The 20,489-nt window shown below is 37.9% G+C and overlaps 1 protein-coding gene across 1 annotated transcript in view; it reads right to left on the bottom strand.

The window, feature by feature from the left end:
• Positions 1-2,047: 2,047 nt before the first annotated feature.
• Positions 2,048-20,489, bottom strand: part of DIDO1 (death inducer-obliterator 1) — an 89,245-nt gene continuing 70,803 nt past the window's right edge. The window contains 2 exon segments of the mRNA XM_038369021.2: positions 2,048-7,267; positions 18,774-18,969. Of these exon segments, the coding sequence (XP_038224949.1) occupies positions 3,840-7,267; positions 18,774-18,969 (3,624 nt within the window). The 3' untranslated portion in view covers positions 2,048-3,839.

The raw sequence follows: 20,489 nt of genomic DNA, 5'->3' as shown, positions 1-20,489 counted from the left end.
TGCCGCCTGCCTTCGCCGCCGGCCAAGCTGCTTCGCTTCCGCTGTACCCGCAACGCCGCACCTCCCCCAGTACACACACACGTTTCCTCAGGCAGGCCCCGCACACCGTTCCCCCGCCCCCAGAACCGCTAAACAGCGCCCGATCAGCTTCCCCCAGTCACGTCAGGAACACCCACCTCAGCGCCCCGAGCCGTCTCCCCTCCCCCGTCAGGACCCTCTCCCTTCGCAGGGCCGGCTTTACACCGTACGCGCCCCTGGGCGCCGCGCCTTCACCCCTGCCCCCACCTACCGCTGCCCTCTGTGTTTTCCGTAAACCCGCTTCGAAGTCTCGCGCCCCCTGAGAAGGCCGGGGGCCCTAGGCACGTGCCTGGGTGGCAGGCCGGCCCTGTGCCCTCAGAGACACCCACACGCCCCCAGCGGCCCCCTCCGCTCCCGCCCTTCAGCGCCATACAGAAAGCAAACTTTTTTTGTTCTGCAACTAAAAGCAGACAACTCATTTTAATATCAGTAGCTTCCCCTTTGGAATGCGATGGATGTGCTCGCCCTCCCCCCCAGCCGCAGCAGCCCTGGGGCTGGGGGGGGGGTCTCTCCCTTTCCCACGGCCTTAGCCCCTAGAAGTGGGGCTGGGAAGGGTGTGAGGGGGGGTTCTCGCCCCCACCCCAGAGCTGAAGCTGGGAAGGAGGGCCGTCTCTCCCCAGCAGCCGCAGCCCTGGAGCTGGGGAAGGTCACCTTTCTCTAACCCCCTGCGGCCCTGCACATCCCAAATTCCTCCCACCCCCAATTCTCCCCCCATTGCAGCCTCCCACCTGCCCCCTATTCCCTCCAAGGCCATCGCCTCCCTTTCCATGTGTGCCTTCTCCAGGGTCCAGCACCTCATTAGCGGAGCCAGGCCTGTGAGGTTCCACTAATTCGGTGGGTGGCCCTTCATTCTCCTGTGCAGGGGGCCTGGAATGCACCTTAGAGGGAACCATCCATGGAGCACCTGAATAGAGCTTTCAGAGCATCCGATGAAGTGAGCTGTGGCTCACGAAAGCTTATGCTCTAATAAATTTGTTAGTCTCTAAGGTGCCACAAGTCCTCCTGTTCTTTTTGTGAATGGAGCTTGCGGACTACAGGTGGTCCATGGACCAGAGTTTGAGAACCTCTGGTCTAGGTAATACTTTTCTGCCTCAGTCCAGTACCTATTGAGGTCCCTTCCAGTCCTACAGTTATATGATAAAAACTCAGTCTTGTTTTTAGAGTTTATCTGAATTAGGCTAAATATTGTCATTCTTTCAGGCCCAGATTTTGAAATCCAGACAGCATATCTTGCAGCAGAGATTCAAGTCTGGCTCACCAGCAGAGTGAACAACACCATGCTTATGAAAGGGAACCACCACCAATTTTGTCAATGGCACAGATACTGTTTCCTAGCTATTGGCTCTATGGACCTACAGACCTACTAGACCCTAGCTTGACCAAATCCCAGCATGAACATTTGCAGCAGCCTATTTGATATTGCTATGGAGATCACCATCCTAGCACCTGGGAAGCACAGATGTCCCTTGTAGAGTCACTGCCCCTGCTTCCAAATCACAGAAGGCCTTGTTCTTCATGAATGGGATGAATTTTCCCCCTTCCACCTCTGCAAAGGCTGAGAGCAGCTGAGCTGTTCATCAAAGAAATTTCTCATTTGTTCTGCTGATGTATGCACTGCAAAAGACAACCTCATAATTCAAATAAAAAATCTGGAACATACAGAAAATGTTTTTGAATGGCTAATTTAAAAAAAATCATAAACAAGCCCAACAAAGATATCACTTGCCTTTCAGAACCGTTACAGTTAATGTCAGTTGTTAAATAAAGTGTTTTGAAAGCACCATCCTTGTTCAGAATGCTAGAGAAACTGATCAATCATATTGGCAAAACATCCACCAGTGCTCAGTAACTGTTTCTTATGCCACTCTTCTTCTCTGAAGCCTCTCAAATTGTAATACTGTTTGTCTTGTTAAAAGGTAGTAATGATATAATGAAAATATGTACATGGATTTAAGAAAAAGACGACAAATCTCTGTAGATGTTTATTCTACTTATAGTAACAAAAACCTGTGAAGTCCCACATTTTAATGTACAGTGATATATTTTGCAATATAAAATACAATTTACAGAAATTTCTATCAAGTAAACCTAAACAAACACTTGATTTTTGCATACTCTTATGTACGTCTTTAAATTAGAAACATCCCAGTAAAAAGAAAAAGAAAAAGAAATCTTACATCATAGTAGATGTTTGCATTTAATACCACCTCTTTCTGCATTTTATCATTTTGACTACCAGTTTCGAATACAGCCCATCATTTAAATCAGCCGAGTCCTTGATATTTAAGGAGTTCAAAGATGCACCAATATAAAGTGTAAAATCTGTAGTGATGTATATGGAATTGTGCTACTTATAATGTAGACTTCAAGATGCAAATGTTAGTAGGAATCTAATTTTACATTTGCAAAACTATTTTATAAAAATATCAAAATATTTACCCAACTGTAAATTTACAGGTTCAAATAAATTAGCAGGGTTTTCTGTTTCACACTTCAGAATTATATACTTGAAGAATACATAAAAAGTAGCAGTATGCTGTATTGCACAGTGAAACACTTTCCCTCAAGCTACCGCATTAAACTAGTTATCACCTTTTCCATTTCAAGCTTTATGCAAATGTTTATTTTCAATGGCCAACATTTAAATACACCATCAGCATTATTATGGATTGCCAAAAAGCACTGACATTTTAGTTTGGGAGCAAAATACTTCTTGTCAATAAATTACAGAAAAAGTGGAGAAAATCCTTAAACCTCTAAACAGAAACATTCTGCAAACAAAATGCTTTGCAAGAATCAGCATAACCAAAAAAATAGCTTTAGTAGTATATTTAACCAGTTTATTTTCCAGTCCTTTGGTTTACCAGTTTATTCATTTATAAATTTTAATTATTTGCCAATGTATGTTATTTTTAAAATTTCAGAGTTCCACTGGATACAGAGGTGTTATATTTTCTTTAATTATATTTTTGTAAAAATGCAACATTTAAAACCTTGCAGCCTCATGAAAAAAAAAAGTTATTTATGTAGAAGCCTGTGTTTCTTGGTTGAACTCTCAGCAACTGGATTCCATAACTCAAAATACCTTTATATAAAAAGGAAGATAGTGCACTTTTAAACTTATTTCATATTCAAATACTCTGTCAGTTACAAATAAGTAATAACACTGTTCTTTTGCAGCCATTTCTTAAATACATACAACCCATCCATTGTAAGATCACAAGACAACAATATCAGACTCCTCTTGTAAAGCATGTGCTGTAGAAACAACTTTTTACACCGAAATACTACATAAATGAGATGTAAAGATATGGCTCCTAAGGTCTTGATTAGATTTTCTTATAAAATTACAATTCAAGTTACTGGAAAACATAACTTTGTAATCTTAAAAAGCAATATGCTCTTTGTAGACTTTTTCCATTTCTGTATTCATTGTAAATGGAAATTTTAAGATAAAGGTGTAAGTAGAAAAAAAAGAAAATCTCATAACTCTTAACGCTGTGAATTTTTGTAAGAAAAACATTATGCACAAAATTCGGCAAGTTAAAGTCCAGTATGTTCTTGCTTCTTATCTGTTTGAATATTCTCATTCCCAGTTGTTAAAAAACTGTTTTGTCAACACATTTTGTAAGGTTTGCTTTACAAGGGCATTCTTGTAAAGATGAGAATATACAGTATATACAGGAGATCTCAAGTGAGTTCTTGCTTTTTTTTGAAAAATTAATCATTATTTATTGGGTACAATTAATTATGAATTGTTTCTATGTCTGATTAGTGGAAGATGAAGCAACTTCTGTTTCTGCTGGATTTTGAGTTTCCTGCTGTGGTTCGGGCTTCAAATCTTTACCACTTTCCTTACTTTTACTTCGGGCTTTACGATCTTTTCCTCTGTCCCTGTCCCGGTCTCTGTCCCTCTCTCGGTCTCTTTCTTTCTCCCTGCTTCGATCTCGGTCACGATCCCTGTCCCTGCTTCTTGATCTGTCCCTATCACGTCTTCTGTGGGCATCTCTCTCTCTGGTTCTGGCTCTCTCTCGGTCTCTGGTTCTTTCCCATTCTTTTGCCCGCTCCAAATCTTTCTCCCTATCTTTGTTTTGGTTTCTCTCTCTGTTTTTATCCCAGTCTTTGTCTCTGTGTCTCTCCCAGTCCCTTTCCCTGTCTCTATTCCAGTTTCTGCCATGATCTCTTTCCCAAGGTCTGCCATGTTCCCGATCCCTTCGTCTTTCTTCAAACCCTCTGCCTTGTCGATTCTCTGACTGCTGACCTTCTGGTTGATCTAGAACCTTTTCTTTATTTCCTCCTTCATACCTCTCCCTCTGCCTCCCTTCAAAAGTCTGACCTCTAAATTCAATATTTTTGCCCTCTCGGAAATCGGACACCGGCCATTGTGCTTCTGACTCAGGTCCTTGCCCTGAAAGATTAGGAAGAGAGGTAGATGGCCCTGCTTCATCCCACATCTCCTTCCTGTGTGGTGGTGGATGACTTGGAAGTTCCAGGAGTGGTCTAGGGCTTGGTTTCATACCTTGTGGAGGTTGCCCTTGAAAATGAAATCTAGAAGGGGGAGGTTCATTTTGTTCTGGAAATAATGCAGGTGTAGTTCCTCTTGGTCCTCCAAAATGAGGTGGTGCTGGCCCCCTCTGGTTTGCAAATCTGGGTGGTGGACTCCCTCTCCGTTCTTCAAAAGGCGGTGGCAAAAGTCCCCTGGGCCCTGGTATGTGACTTGGAGCTGGACCTCTTTGCCCTTCAAATTGATTTGGATGAGGGCCTCTTGATCCTCCAAAATGACAAGGTGGAGGACATCTTGGCCCTCCAAACTGAGGTGGTGGAGGGCCTCCTCTCTGTCCTTTAAACTGAGATGGTGGTGGTCTTCTTTGACCTCCAAAATGAAAAGGTGAAGGCCCCCTATTTCCCATAAACTGGGGTGGTTCTGGTCCTTCAAATTGTCCAGGAGGCCTAATCATTTCATTATATTGGGAATCTGGGAAGTCTCTTTGTTCCATGTGAGGTTCCCTACGATCTTCAAACTGAGATGGCGACATTCCTCTTGGAACACCAAGATAGGAAGGTGAAGGGCCCCTATTATCACCAAAAAGAGGAGGTGGTCCATGTTGTGTAGAAAATAATGAAGGAATAGGTCCTTTTTGTCCTCCAAATCTGCCAGGTGGAGGTCCTCTCTCTCCATCATTATTTGGAGAACCATGCTCTTCTGAAAACTGTGGTGCTGGTCCTCTCTGCCCAAGAAAATTGGGTCCATGAGGTCCCCCAGATGCACCATACATCAGTGGTGGAAGCCCTCCTTTTTGCCCAGACAAAGGAAATGGAGGCCCACCTCGGTTTTCTTCTAAGTGTTGAAGGAGAGGTCCTTTTTCTCCCTCACTTTGAACAGCTGGAGATTCAGTTTGTTCTGCAAACTGACGGGACTGAGAATTTCTTTGATCTTCATACTGTACTGAAGAGAGATTTCTTTCTGGTTCAAAGTGACCGGCTATCTTTTCCTGAGGTGTAAAGATAGGATTTGAAAAAGAATCTCTTCCTACTGATGGAGAATTAGCATCCTGTGACTCATTTGACCAAGGTACTTTATGCAAATCTTGCAAAGACTGACCATCATTTGGTGTAGGGAAATTGGGCTGAAAAGATGTACTGGGAGGTGTTGGAAGCAGTACTTTACGTAAAGGCTTGGATGTGGAAGTTTCTCCAGAAGCTGTTTGATTCACACTTTCCAGATGAAGTTTAGCAGTGTTTTCAAACTTGACATTAGGTGCATCTTGTTCAGATAGTGTAGCCACTTTTTCACCTGGAACCCACTTCTCCTCACTATACCCAGCCGAGGTAGCAGAAATTGTTTTATCTTCCTTGTCAAGTGAAGTCTGTAATGAACCTGGATAACTGGCTGGAATAACTTCTTTTGTAGGCGTCTCATTGTGTATTATTTGTGGCTTTATCCGAGAATCAGCACTATCATTATTCTCTGTTACCATTCTTCTAGCCTGTCGAGGATCTCTACTTTGCCTCAGATCAGAGCCCTGGTTTAGCACTTGTGCTTGGTGATTTGAGGATGAAGGTAAATCAGATTTTTCTGTAATTTGTTCCTGCTGGAATAAGTCAGTCTTTGTTATGGATGACTTTGGTGGCGGTGACATTAAAGCATCAGACACTGAAAAGTGAGCCATTGAAACGCCAACAGCTGCTCTTTGTTGTCTGAGGGCTTCTTCTTGTTCTTCCAGTTGTCTTTTCTGTTCCTCTATTTGTTTGTTTAATTCTTCCAACATTTTTTGCTGTTCTACCAAGGATGAGGGAGCAGACAGATCAGGCACATATGGGGCGGATGTTTCCACAGCGTTGCTTTTCACATCTGCATACATTTTATTAGGTAAATCATCAACCGTAACTTTTGCTTCTTCTAAGATAGTTTCATCTTCTGGATCATAGGCCTCATCCTCTAGTTCAGATGTTTCACAAGGCTTTTCAAGATCATACTGTTTTTCACTTTCACCAGTCTGTATTTCAAAAGCTCTCTCTGGCTCATACTCTTCTTCAGGATCATATGGTCTATCATCTTCCTCCTCTTCTATAACTTTATCTTTGGACATCTGCCCAAACTGCTGTACAATTGGATCTAATAAAGGAGCAGCTGACACTCCATCTATTGTAACTTGAGCTTCCTGGTTTAAAGACTGAACAGTTTCAGAGTCCTTAGTAACAGACTCAAAAGCTTTCTTTTTTCCAAAAAGAGTCTGCAGGATGTGCTCAAGAGGTGTTGCTGTTTTTGAAGAACACGAAGTTGTAGAAGATGAATTTGTTGTGCCAGTGACTGTTGCTGTTGCTGAAGTTGGAACTGGCAGTGTCATGGTTGCTGTGGTTCCTGTTTTAATCGATGACAGTATTTTTAACACTGATGGTGTTATTGTAGATGGTTCTTGAATGGGAAGCGGTGGTGGTGGTGGAGGAGATACAGGTGGCGTTGTACTTACAGCTGTTTCTCCAGAATAATGTGTGTATTTTGAAGGTTTCTTTTCTTGCTGGGAAGCATTAGGGCCTTTAGGGTACACTGATACTTCAGTTTCTTCCTGTATTTGAATTCTGCTTCGTTTTTCTTCCATCTTGTCCGAATCCAGAACAGTTGCAGGACGTTTACCTTTTTGACAAATCACTAATCCAAGAATTAAATTTGGACGTGATGATTCAAGACCTGGAAGACAAAAAAAGACTTTGTTATAAGTCAGTTATTTATCCTTAAAGCTGTAACCGATTGATCTACAACAGCAATGAAAGCACACAACAGAGAAAATACATAAGATCAATACAGATAGTGTGCATCTTCTGTTTGAATTGCACTATATGTAATTGTCAGATTTTTCACTAGTCTTTTTTTTTTTTTTTTTTTAAAGGAATTACACTATAGGATATTTCAGTTAAAAATATGTTCTCTGATGCTTTTCTTGTAAAATACTTTTAACTGAACAAACTAGCAATAGGTGGCGGTACTAAAATAGTGACGTCCTTATTAATATAAAAAATCAGATCAGATCTCTGTATTGGAAACATACTTCATTAAATATTCTTTTTTCACTTGTTCACTTCTCAAAGCTAACATGCTTTTGATAAAAAAAAATCAAATTATTTATCAGTAAATATACTGTAACTAATGGAGATAAAATGGGAAAAGCCTGCTACAACAATACATGCATTCAGAACACCTAAGTAACAATAAAAAATGCAAAGAATTATTAAAACATTAGTCTCATGTCATTTGAATATTTCCAACTGTATTCTATAGTACATTGAGAATATGGCAACTTTGTCTTTAACAGCACATTTTTTTAAAAGAGGTCAAAATTGTGTTTAGCTTCAAAGGAAAATGCTTAATAAAAAGGCTCATATAACTAGCATAGTAAATTATCAAAGAGAAAGAGGGACTATATAAATATTAAGATACGTCCACATTTTTTTACTCTAAATGATAATCATACACTTAAAGCTGTTTATTCTTGTTAACAGAGTACTGGTATTAGATTAGCTTCAAAAACTTAGTTGAGATGTGTTTAATAAGTAAATAGTAACAGTACTAAAATCATTTCCTGGTTGAAAATTTTTTGATAATTTCAGCTCATTTTAAGGATGAAGCTATTTTTTTTAAAATAGAAGCGTAATAAAAGCAAGGAAGCTGGAGGCTCACTAGCATATTATACCAAGCCCTACCAAGCAAGTTAAGGATAAAGTAGAGACGAAGTTTGGTATTCATGGAGGTATAAAAGAAAATATTTTAAAAACTGATTTGAAAATTCTACCAAAAATATGATCTGTACTGTGGAACAGCCTTTTGGCCATTATACAATAAGACACCGATTATCTGAATGACTGAGCCAACTCCAGATATGTTTAAATAATTAGAACACAATTAGACAGGAACATAAATTCACAGTTTATTAAAGGCTTTCAGACAGAGGGTAGATATGGATAATCTGGAGCCTATACATTGTACATATGTGTTTCAGTCATGAATGTCTGGATTATCATCGTTTTAGCTGTATTATGACAGTCCCTACTGGGACTGGGATTCCATTGTGCTGGCGTTGGTACAAACACGTCGCAAGACAAAGTCATTGTCTCAAAGGGTTTACAATTTAATTTAAGAGACACAAATGAATGCAGAACACACTAAAAAGGGGATAAGAGAGGCAGGACAAGAGTATCAGAAAATCGTGTGTGTACATAAATTAGCTATTGCACAATTTGATTCCAAGTAACTTTAATAAATATATATAAATATTAGTAAACTCCAAAGGGCTTCTTTGTAGCATTACCTGTGGGCAATTTCCTGTAGTCTTCATAGTAAAAACAGATCTCGAGGAGAGGATAAGTGGCAATATGGATCAGTTTGGAGAGGGCATTCCAAGATGGGGTGACATGGAAGAAAGCTTTAAGATGCTTGTGAGATAAATGGACAAACAGGAGTATGGGTCTGGCAGAACAGAGGACAGTGTGATGTACAACCCTTCCGTAATTTAATGTTAACCATTTAGGGCACGGTGCTCCAGCTCTTACATCGGCAAGTAGTCTCATTAAATTAATAGGACTACTCACCTAAGTAAAGGCCCTCAGGATCAGGTCATTAGGAAAGCACATGCTAAATTGACAGGAAGATTTTATGATAAAGACTTTTTTTCCTTCTGCTTCACACTATCTTATTTAATTCTATTCTCCCCTCCCTATGCACGCAACTTCAATTGATACTTGGGGAGGTTAATCAAGTGAACACAGGATAGAGGGCAATGAAAAAACCCATTAACATGCCTCTGGTTATAAATGTAATCTATACAAGCATTCAGATTTTTGTTTGTATACTGTAAAACTGAAAAGTATTTCCTTAAGTAACATAATGGCGTAAAAATCTAGAAAGCTCTGTGATTATATTTAAAGTCTTTCTAGAACACTTGTGAGCATGTATAATAGCACATTGTGAGGACTAATGTAATTTAGTATATTTAAAACAGCTTTTTATGATGGTACTACAGTTTTAAATTTCTAATTTTGTTCTTCAAATGTAGCGGGGAACAGTTTTCTTCAAACTCTTGCCTCTTTTTCTTGGGCTGATGAGAGTCTCCTTTAAGTCTTCTACTGAGGTGGATGTTGCATATTTCAGTTAACTGATACTGTTGTCCACATCACACCCACACATGGAAAAAATTATATTTTGCTTTCAGTATTTTCAAAATTATCCTGTGTGATATTCCTAGGCTTCAAATTAACAACCCACTTTGTTAAACATTCATCCTTCAGCAACAACTGAGGCTCTTGTGCTTATTGTAACTGTATGAAGGCCGGCATTCCTCAAAGGACATCACTGCTAAGATTTACAAATTAAAGCAAGAGAATTTAAAATCTTATCATGAGTAACTGTCAACTGTGGGGGAAATAGCACTAATCTAAAAACTCTGAATAATTCTGATGGCAACTGATAAATGTACAGTGAATCTGTTTTAAGTGAATACCCAAGCAACCTGCAAAGGTTGCGCACTAAAAGTGGTTTTTATAAAAAAAATTGTAATGAAAATCTTGGGGCTACTCTACAGTGATTGCTTAAAAGAACTGGTTAGCTACTGGAAGTGGGTCTCAGCATAGGGTTAAGTGTATTGAAAAACAGAGTGTTCTCTTCTAATAGAATTTAAATGAAAGTTTTATAGAATTCAGACATAAACCTACATGCCTTGATTTGTGAACTCACCCAGTTTTCTCAAGTATTGCTGCTTGTATGGTATGTAACCCCTCTTGTTTTTTGAGAGCATGGCTCCTGGCACAATACCAGCTTGCATAAGCTACATCAACCCAATCGCTGGTAAAATGTGGAGAGTTAAAGTCCCACATTTAGATTATTTTTTTAAACCGGGGATGGTATTTGACCCATTATATTATTATAAACATTCCTTTATTTTGATTTTTGTAATAAATACTGCGCTCCATTTGTGAATTCAGTGTCATAGGAATATTACTCAAGACATAAGTTTAGGGTTTCACAAACACTATGTTTTCTTCCCCTTCTTCCATAAATTTATTTTAAATGACAAACTTAAAATAAACTTAAATCAGTCATAGGAAAGGAGAGACAAGCTGCACTGGAAGACACTGGGACTTGCAGATAATCTGAATTTTCTAGTAGAAAAAAAGATCACATGGGTATTGAGGTGGGATAGGATCAGGTAGGTTAGAAACTAAACGTACAGCATTCTCTTGGGAAAAGATCTTAGAAATCTTTGCTCTGTCCAAAAACAACCTATCTTGCACTCAACAGCTGACTTTAAGCAGCAGCAGTTCTGATTAGTCTGGGCATCAGGAATGTAGCAAAAGACCATTTTAGTCCCATTTAAAATTAATTATAAAATTTATTAGATAAATTCAGAGATTTGCTTGGTTAAGGATTCTCTCTCTCTTACTATCTCTTATAACTGCATCATTCAAAAGTAGAGCTAGTGAAATAGGAAAATACCCCTGATTTGTGAATATTTGTGGATATAAATGTTGAGTTTGGTTCACTATGAATTGAGGGGTCAATTTCTTATTTGCAAGTATTCGGATGACCATTATATAGTCATGTAAATGTTGACAAATCCTGAAACTTTCACCAACTTTTAGTTGTCCAAAAATCCTCATTAGAAGTTTGCTCTCTTTTTCTCTTTAAAGTTTCAGTTATCTAAACAGGACTAGAGACAATGCCTTGTGACTTAAGTGACCAGTCACCACACAAATTAAAAACACTGAATAATTTACTCAAAAAAAAAAATACAACACCCATAGGATGGAAAATATCCAGTATAACTACTTGGTGAAGCAGAAATTAAGATCTGTTTGCAAACTAGTGATTAACTAAAAGGGGGTCAAAATTGTAACAAAATATTTGAAACAAATATTTCAACCAGCTCTAGTCAAAAAACTAATAGCATTCAAAAACTTCATAACATGTATTTTAAATATTTACCTCAATAAATCAGAGCTGTCTACAGCTTGATACTACTCCTAATTCATGATTATCTTTGATATTGTAACTTAACAATAGTTCATATCAAATTGTACATAACCCTTGCCTTTCAATTATTATATATTCCAAATTTCAGCAAAATAGGAATTTTTTAAAAATTTGTAATCAGAACTATGCTAGCATCTCATTTACATCAATTTTCATAAACCCAGGCCAAAAAGTTACTCTTGTATCCAGAAGTGGTCTGATTTTGAAAGGTGCTACGCACTTACAGTAACGGTTGAATTCAAAGGGATTTGCGAGTGACCAGCACTTCTAAAGATCAGACAACTTCTATGTAGATGTCCAAATATTGCTTTAAGTGTCTAATTTGAGAAACCAATTTTGAAAACGTTGACCCCATTCTCAAACTAATCCCTAACAACTGGTTTTCATGTGGTAAGGCATTTTAAAAGTGCTATAAACTAATGTAATTTAAAATGAATTTAGTAGGTATATTTTAATGATGAATTAGTTATAGTTATTATATATAAAAAGGTGTTTATCCCACTACATGTTTGAAGCCCAGCTGCTGATTTTGTTAAACTGTGGCCACAGAAATACAAGATATGCTAAATGCTCATTTCCCCATATGCTTGCCTTTCTACTCTTTACATACATCTTTTACAACACATTTTTTAAAATTTGTATAAACCACAAGATAGGTTACTCTTACTTTCAAATTAAACTCTCACTTGTAGCACATTAGATAATTCAAAACTGCCACTAGAGTTTTGTTCTCGGTTTTAAAGTATGCACTGACACAGTAGGTTAAAATATACTTGCTGAATGGAATAGTTTCTTTTTCTATGATGAATATTTGTGCCATCTTCCTCCACTGTCTTTAATATATCTGCTGAGATGAAAGAGTCTACTTCTACATAAAGATATACCTAATGTTATTATTCCAACTATTGTAAAGATTTATCTTTTTAGAAGTCTGATATTCAGGTATTTCAGTGCACTATAAGTGGAAAGATTTAGCAGAGAAATTATCTGTATTCTTCCACATTTTCAGAAAAAAATATTTACCATTGTAATTGATCAAATCGATATGCCAACATTTATGCCGTGTTTTCTACGGGGACAGAATACATTGTTTTTTCATTAAAATGAATCTACTTTAAATTAATAAGGTATTTGACAGGATTTCATGTCACATTCTCCTAGGAAAACTATAGAACTTTGAATCAGAGATGTAGAAGTGGATAAAAACTGTATCAATCAGCAATTATTCATCCTTTGATAGCAGGAGTTTCAGTGTCAGGTTTGGAGAAGGTTCGGAGTGGAGTTCCACTGATGTCCATTCTGGTTCCATTACTATTTGCTGTTTTCATTATCAACGTGGCAGATGGATGTGTGAATACATTAATATTTACAGACAATACAAAAGACAGGAGAGTTAAAAAATACTATATTACAAAAGAAATCAAAATGAAGCCAGTTTAATGGGGCAAGAACAAAATTACATATAGGGTAGGAGAAAACTGAGGTCAAGCAGTAGGGGCACAGAGAAGAATTTGTGGGGAATATTCTAATGAAGTCAATACAACATAGTTGCAAAAATAAAATAAAGGCAATTGCTACATACGATTGTATTGTGGGAGTTAGTATGTATATAGAAAAAAAAATCAGAAGAGTCATTTCAGTTCCACTCAGAACTCAGCATGAGCACTGTGTCAACTTTAGACACTAGATTTTAAGAAAAACCACAAATTGGATAGAGTACACAGAACAACAACTGAAGTGAGACTTTTGAAGAAAGTAACTACATTCAGTCCACAGTAAAATGTAAAAAACCTGAAGGGAGACATAGTATCGTAAGTATGTAAAAGGGGTGATATGATAAAGCCAAGGAGCAATTTTTCCCCCATCAATTAAGGAGGACCAAAAAAAAAAAGTAATGGGGTTATGTTGCAGCAAAAAACGTATGTTTATAAATTCAAAAATAATAATAAAATAAGCATCCAGCACACTGGGATCCTGGTCCATGAGTAGGGCCCTTTGTAACTAAAATAATTTTAAAAATATTGTGTAATCACCGTCACTACAGATTCAAGGTCAAATTTGTCACCAATCTTGGATGATTCAACGATAATTAAATCAATCCTGCCACACTGCAGCAGGATGGACTAAGTGATCCAGCTGATGTCTCTCTTTCCAAAAAAAAAAAAAAAAAGAACAAAAAAAAAATCCATGAATAAGTCATCAAAAAAAGTGAACAATCATACAGAAAAAATGCAAGTGTTTCCACTGAACACAAAAAGTGTTCCGACATGTCATTATTAATTCATGATGTTTTCCTCCTTTAGATTTGTGTACCTGGTGAACTAAAATGTAATGGAAAGGAAGCATGTTATGTGACAGCATAGTCCAGCAGATAGGGTGTAGGAGTCGGGAGACCTAGGCTCTATTCCAGCTCAGCCACTAACTCAGTGTGTGACCTTAGATAAGTCGTATCTTCTTTGTGCTTTTCTCATATGTAAAATAGGGATGATTGTACTTACACTACTTGGAAAACTGCTTTGAGATCTACAGAGGAAAAGTGCTAATTTGTGTGCGAGAGTCATTGAGACTAAATTTATGGAAGATACAGTGAAAGACAGTAAATTTCTACTGGAATAATCTGGAACTGCCAGCTGATAATACTTCAGATTCTATAGTATTTTGATGAATATATCTAATGGACATATCCCCATTTTCCCTCAATTTTTAAATCCCAATTAAATGCAAGAAAATGGATGTGGAAGTTTTTCATGAAGCAATTGTAGTTTAGAAGTCATCCGTTTCATTTTGTCAGTCCACCACAAACGGGAGAGAAATGTATATTTCTACTTGTATAATGAAACTCTTCAGCATAGTTCTAATATCTTCTAGCTAGGATTTTTGAAACGGTGGCAGAAAAAGGTTTTGTTTACTACATCATCTACTTATCGCTTGCTCACTTATATTTGTATTTTGCTTAACAGATTTCTGATATATTCTGGTTTCTTGTTAAACTGTAATTGAAGGTACAGTGAGACTGTTACCCAACATCTACGAAAACATTTATATTTAAAGAGACAATGACCACTTTCCATAAAATACTTTTATTGACTATGAAGAAAAAGAAAGCAGTAAATTCCATCTGATATTACTTGAAAATGTGGATTACAATGTTTTATGCAGTGGTATTGATACATATACACATACATAGAAGAACAGAGAAAAAGTGCTTGCCTGAAAAAATTAAATATTCCTTTACTGTATCTTAGTTTTAAAATATTAATGCAATTAAGCACTGTTATGAAACGAACACTGAACTATCAGTTCACACTTGCTAGGGATGTCCGGTAGCAGAAGTCTAAGTTGGAAGGTCTTTTATTTAAACAATATGCCTTCCCCATCATTCAGACCTAAAAGTGGGATCTGCACTTAACATCTCTTTTCATCTAAAGCATATAATGTTTTCAGATTCTCTATAGCTGGGGTGGCCAAACTGTGGCTCGCAAGCCACATGTGGCTCTTTTACCATTAAAGTGCTGCTCACAGAGCCCCTGGCCTGCCCCACACCCAATCTCCACCTACCAGACTTGGGGGAGTAGAGAAGCTCAGGACCTTTACCTTGCAGTGGGGTGGTGGGGTAGGGGCGTCTGCTCAGTGGGGAGGGAGGAGTCTTAGGGCTTCAGCCCCACGGGAAATACCTGCCGGGGCTCGGGGCTTTAGCAGGAGCAGGGCTGCCGCCATGATCCCATCATGTGCCTCCCGCAGGGCTGAAGCCTCAAGCCCCGGCAGGTGCACCCTGGCTCTCGAACTTCTGAAGATTGTCGTAGGCGGCTCGGAGGGTTAGTAAGTTTAGCCACCCCGATCTATAGTTTTGATTCCGGTAATTCTAGGTTTAAAGCCATGCTGTAAATAATTAGTTAAAAATGTTGGACTAACCTAGTTAGCAATGCCAATTAATTTAGTCTGATACCCACCAAAAAAGTTTTAATTTTACACAAAGTAGGAAAGCAATGATACTTCAAAGAAACAATTAGAAAATCCTTTCTGACCTGCAGAAGTTAGGTGGTTAGCTTAGTGAGTGTCAAACTGATACAATTCCCTTTCCTAACACTTCTTTTTTAATAAACTGATGCCACAAAGCATATTGGCCCACTAAAGCCGAAAACAGAAAATCAAAACTCTTCCAATGCAGTTATCATGGACTATTTAAAAGAGGGGAAATGGCTGAAATAGTATAGTTTGCATTTGCAAAATTGTTGTATTACTTCCAATTAAGGCATAACCATCCATTAGTAAGAAAATGCACGTCACTGTATATACTTCAAGAGAGAAGCAAATACAGGACAAGAAATAGAAATACGTCCATACAAGTACAAATCTTTTAACCAGTAATATGTTGTATGCTATGAAAACAAAGCCAGTCCTTTCAAAGTAGTTGATACTGCTCATTTGGACACTCTCAGGTATAGAATCTGATACAATCTGTTGGCCAGTGAGTGATATGCAGTCAGGATCATTGGCTATGGAATTCTTTTGCTTACTGTTACTATCTTTGCCCATTTTGAAGTACATTTCTTTTGCTGAAGAGGGGTCATTCTAAGATTCCCTCATTTCTCCCTTTACTTCACCACCAACAACTGAAGGCCCTGGTAGCAGATGCAATTCCCTCTGGAGTCCAACACCATCACGTTAGATTCGTACACTTGAAATCACAAAAAGTATACCCCTTCCTCAAGAAACAGTGTATTGTTTTTTATAACACTCCAACCTTTGCTGGCATGGAAAAATCAGCAGACATATCTGTACCATATAAAAACTCAAATGATAAACAAAAGTAAAAGGCCCAGATTTTCAAAAGTAATTAGTGATTTTGGATGCCCAACATCAGACACCTTAAAGGGGCCTGATTTTCAGAAAGTGATGTTAAAATTAGGCCCCTTGAGTGTCTAGTTCGGAAACCTGAACTGAGGTACTCAAATCATTCATCACTTTTGAAAATTTTGGTCAACTCTCCCCCCCTTTCCCCCCCCCCCACAAAAAATAGCCAACCAACCTCTTAATATGATATTTGTGAAGGGACAGATGTTCTATAAAAATAATGCTGATTTTAAAAATCAATAGCTGGTTTCAATTTCCATGTATTTTATCCATGGTATACCTTAATTCTAGTACTTGAGAAAGATTTAATTTTAGAATTTAGAAATGTAACCTTTGTCCAACTAGAGCCTAATCAATCTGTGAACTTGTCTTGGGTATAATTCACTCCAGTGCAGAAGGCCAACACAAGGCCCATATGTGATATCTGCAAGTTCCTACTAAGAAGATTTAAAAGCATTGATTTATCCACATTTGCCAGATTCTCAAGAGCAGGGACAAATAACTAAAATTAATTGAAAAAGGAAACTTACAAAGCTAGACAAAAATCAAAAGTCAAACAAAGCAGGTACTAGGTGTAGATTATTTAAGTGCTCCCCTAAGATATGTTTAAATGCACGACAAAAGACTGTGGGCTCCTTCGGGCTGACTGATGGGCCAGTCCTATTCCTCTTGTTCATCATGGTCCCCAGTGGAAGTGTAGGAATTTTTTTTGTGCTAAGAAGAATGGTCAAATGGTTAGGTTGACAGCCTGGGACTCCGGAGATCCAGTTTCAGTTCCCCGATTCAGAGATTGCGTGTGTGACCTTGGGCAGATAACTTGGTGCCTCTGTTACTCAGTTCCCCAGCTGTAAAATAGGGATAACAGTACTTCCCCTACCTCACAGAGGCCTAGTGAGGATAAATACATTAAACGATGTGAAGTGTTCAAATACTACAATAATGGGGACCACATAAGTACCTGATAGGTAGGAACAGACAGTGCCCCTTCAGTTGCAGTCCAAGAATGGGGACCATCCCTTCATGGATGGTTACACAGCTAGCATTTCTTCCCCACTCTCTAAGGCTGGGAATCTTCAGAATAGGCTTAAAATGGTGTGAAAGAGACAGGAAGGGAGTGACACCAATTTTTTTTTTTTTTTTTTACACTTGGCACAAAGAGCTCATCCAAATATGAAATACTCCATTATTTGTGTTTAATGAGGTTTGTTTGAGAACATTTTATTCTTTAGTTGGGTCCTAATCGTATGAGCATATGGAAGTTGAGGACATTCAGCTTCTCAAGAAAGGAGCTCAGCACACTGCAGGATCTGGTCTTTGATGCTCATTCTTTAAAACATTTTTTAAAAACATCAGAACAACAACTGAGTGCTGCCTGGATCTCAACTCACACTCTTTTAGCCTCTTGATCTGCTACCTTGTGTCAAAAACAAATGTTTGTTTAGAGACTGAATTTATGCTCCTCCTTCATCCTCAGTTTTAGAAGACATCAAATTCAAGTCAGTATAAAAAATGCTATCTGAAGGATGAATTCACACTCATTCTTACTTCTTCACTCGGTCATCGGGCCTACCACACAGGCAGAGGAGCAAACTGAAGCTGAACTTCACTCTCCCCTGCTCCCCCATTTTATTTTATAAAATGGAATGAAAGAAGATGTATATGACAATGATCAGGACTGTGATAATGTAATCTTCCTACACCCAGTTATAACTACCCATTGTGCAGCTAGACTACATTCCTATGGAGTGGGAAAATGGCTTTTTTTTTTTTTTTTTTAAAAACCAAGCCAGTCTTCGACATTTTGTGATTTAACTGGAGTTTCCTATACCCATTAGAACACAAGCACGCAGGAAAAAAGTCATAGTTAGAGTGAGATGATGATGCTGTGAAGTTGTAGCAAACATTACCTTTCATTTTAGTAGATATTTTGATTCCTGTGCTTTCCAAAGCTAGGATTTCCTGCTGGTTTTGTGCTGATCTGTGTTGGCCGTGGTGTTTTTATAGAATGATTGATCTATATACCAAGTTTTATGGATAAATTCATGCTCATAATAATGGGTAAGCCAACCCTACTGCAGAAAGAACTGTATTGATTACAAGTTATTTTATCTTTAGGGCAAAGAGTTTACTTATTGCTACTCCCAATTTACAGGTTTCATTTTTACAACTATTTTTACATAATGAACTATTTTTCCATTGGAACTTACTTGAGGGCATGTATTACACATAAAATCAGTAACATCATTTGTCTTGGTTAGAATGTTTGAAATTATGATTTAATTTTGGGTACCATTTAGCCCCCCACAAAGTATGTGCTTACCTGGTCCCTCAAAGGGCAAGAGTTTGGATGGAATTGGGTCCTTAGCACTCAGCGGGATCAGGTAGAGGTCCTTGACGTGTCTGTTGTTATTAGCTACAACACCAAAACGACCACGACTGCTAAAATAGGAGTAGAGAGAAATATATGCAACTTCCTCTTCTTCTGTTGCAGGGTGGAAACGAATCAAGCACAGTTCCTACAATACAAAAGTACAAGGGGAAATTGTTGATCTAGTGCTAAACTAGCAAATGAAGTGCTAAATGGGATGTTACCACATTGGAAAGTACTTCCACATTGGAAAGTACTTCACTTCTAATTAAAAGAAAAACAATATTCTATAAATTGTGGCAATAATCAACGCCAATTGTCTACTTTAGGGCAATACTATAATTGAAAGGAATATCACTGTGCCCAAACTATTATTTTAAATTAAAAATAGAATTAGTTTTAAGCCCTACACAATCTTGAATACAAACATTACTTGTGTATCTTGCATCTAAATATTGCCTCTTAATAAGTCAGTAGTCTGAGCATTCCAGCAATATTGAAGAAGGGAATACTCTTACTGTGATGCATCATGACAGATATTAATATTGTAATGCATGGATTTTCCATTTTCATCAGTATTTTTAATAGTAAAGCCTCTTGCCTACATTACATAATCACTTTGTCCCCTTTTAAAATTGAATATAAATATTTAACACTAAAGAATTAAATTCTCTTGATTCACTTGGTACACTCATTTACTCACAAAAGAGCAAGTAAGGCATTTGAGCCATTCAAAATTGTAGAGGATCAAAATGCTTAAAATGATCAAAATACACAAATTTACATTTTTCTTCAATAAATCCAATTTAAAAACTTTAACTTTTAAATGTTTCCCCTGGATTCCTGGGCATCATCTCAGATAATATTGGAGGTTTAGCAAATTAAAACTATATCAGAATTGCCAATAAAGACAAGTGCGAAGTACTACATTTAGGAAGGAAAAATCAAATATGCAATGGGGAATAACTGACTAGGTGGTAGTAGTGCTGAAAAAGGATCTGGGAATATAGTGGATTACAAATTTGAATAGGAGTCAACAATGTAATGCAGTTGTGAAAAAGGCCAAGATAATTATGGCATGTATTAACAGGACTTATCGTATGCATTTCATGGGAGGTAACCATCCTGCTCTAGTCAGCACTGCTGAGGCCTCAGCTGGAGTACTGTGTTGAATTCTGGACACCACACATTAGGAAAGATATGGACAAATTGGAGAAACTCCAGATAAAAGCAACAAAAATAACCGGTTTAGAACCCCTAACCTATGGGGAAAGCTTAAAAAATATGGGCATGGGGGGGCCTGATAATGGTCTTCAAAAATATTCCATTTATGCTTAAGAGGAGCAGGCTTCCGAGTTCTTAATCATTTTGATTATGAAATGGTTGTATTTTTTCATTAGTGTCTGGTAACCGGTCAGTACTTCTAAAAATGCTATTTATGTAAATATTTCACTATTTTATCTAAAATTGGCTGTTATAAAGAGGATGATGATCAACTCTCCATGTCCACGTAAGAAGTAATGGTCTTAATCTGCAGCATGGGAGATTTAGGTTAGATATTAGAAAAAATGTATAAGGGTAGTTAAGCACTAGAATAGGCTTCCAAGAGAGGTTGTAGAATCCCCATCATTGGAGGTTTTTATGATGGGCAAATACTTGTCAGGTATG

This window comes from Dermochelys coriacea, chromosome 13 (assembly GCF_009764565.3).
Source record: "Dermochelys coriacea isolate rDerCor1 chromosome 13, rDerCor1.pri.v4, whole genome shotgun sequence".
Taxonomy (NCBI): Eukaryota; Metazoa; Chordata; order Testudines; family Dermochelyidae; genus Dermochelys; species Dermochelys coriacea.
Note: the sequence above shows the minus strand (reverse complement) of the source record. Positions and strands in the feature narration are given on the sequence as shown.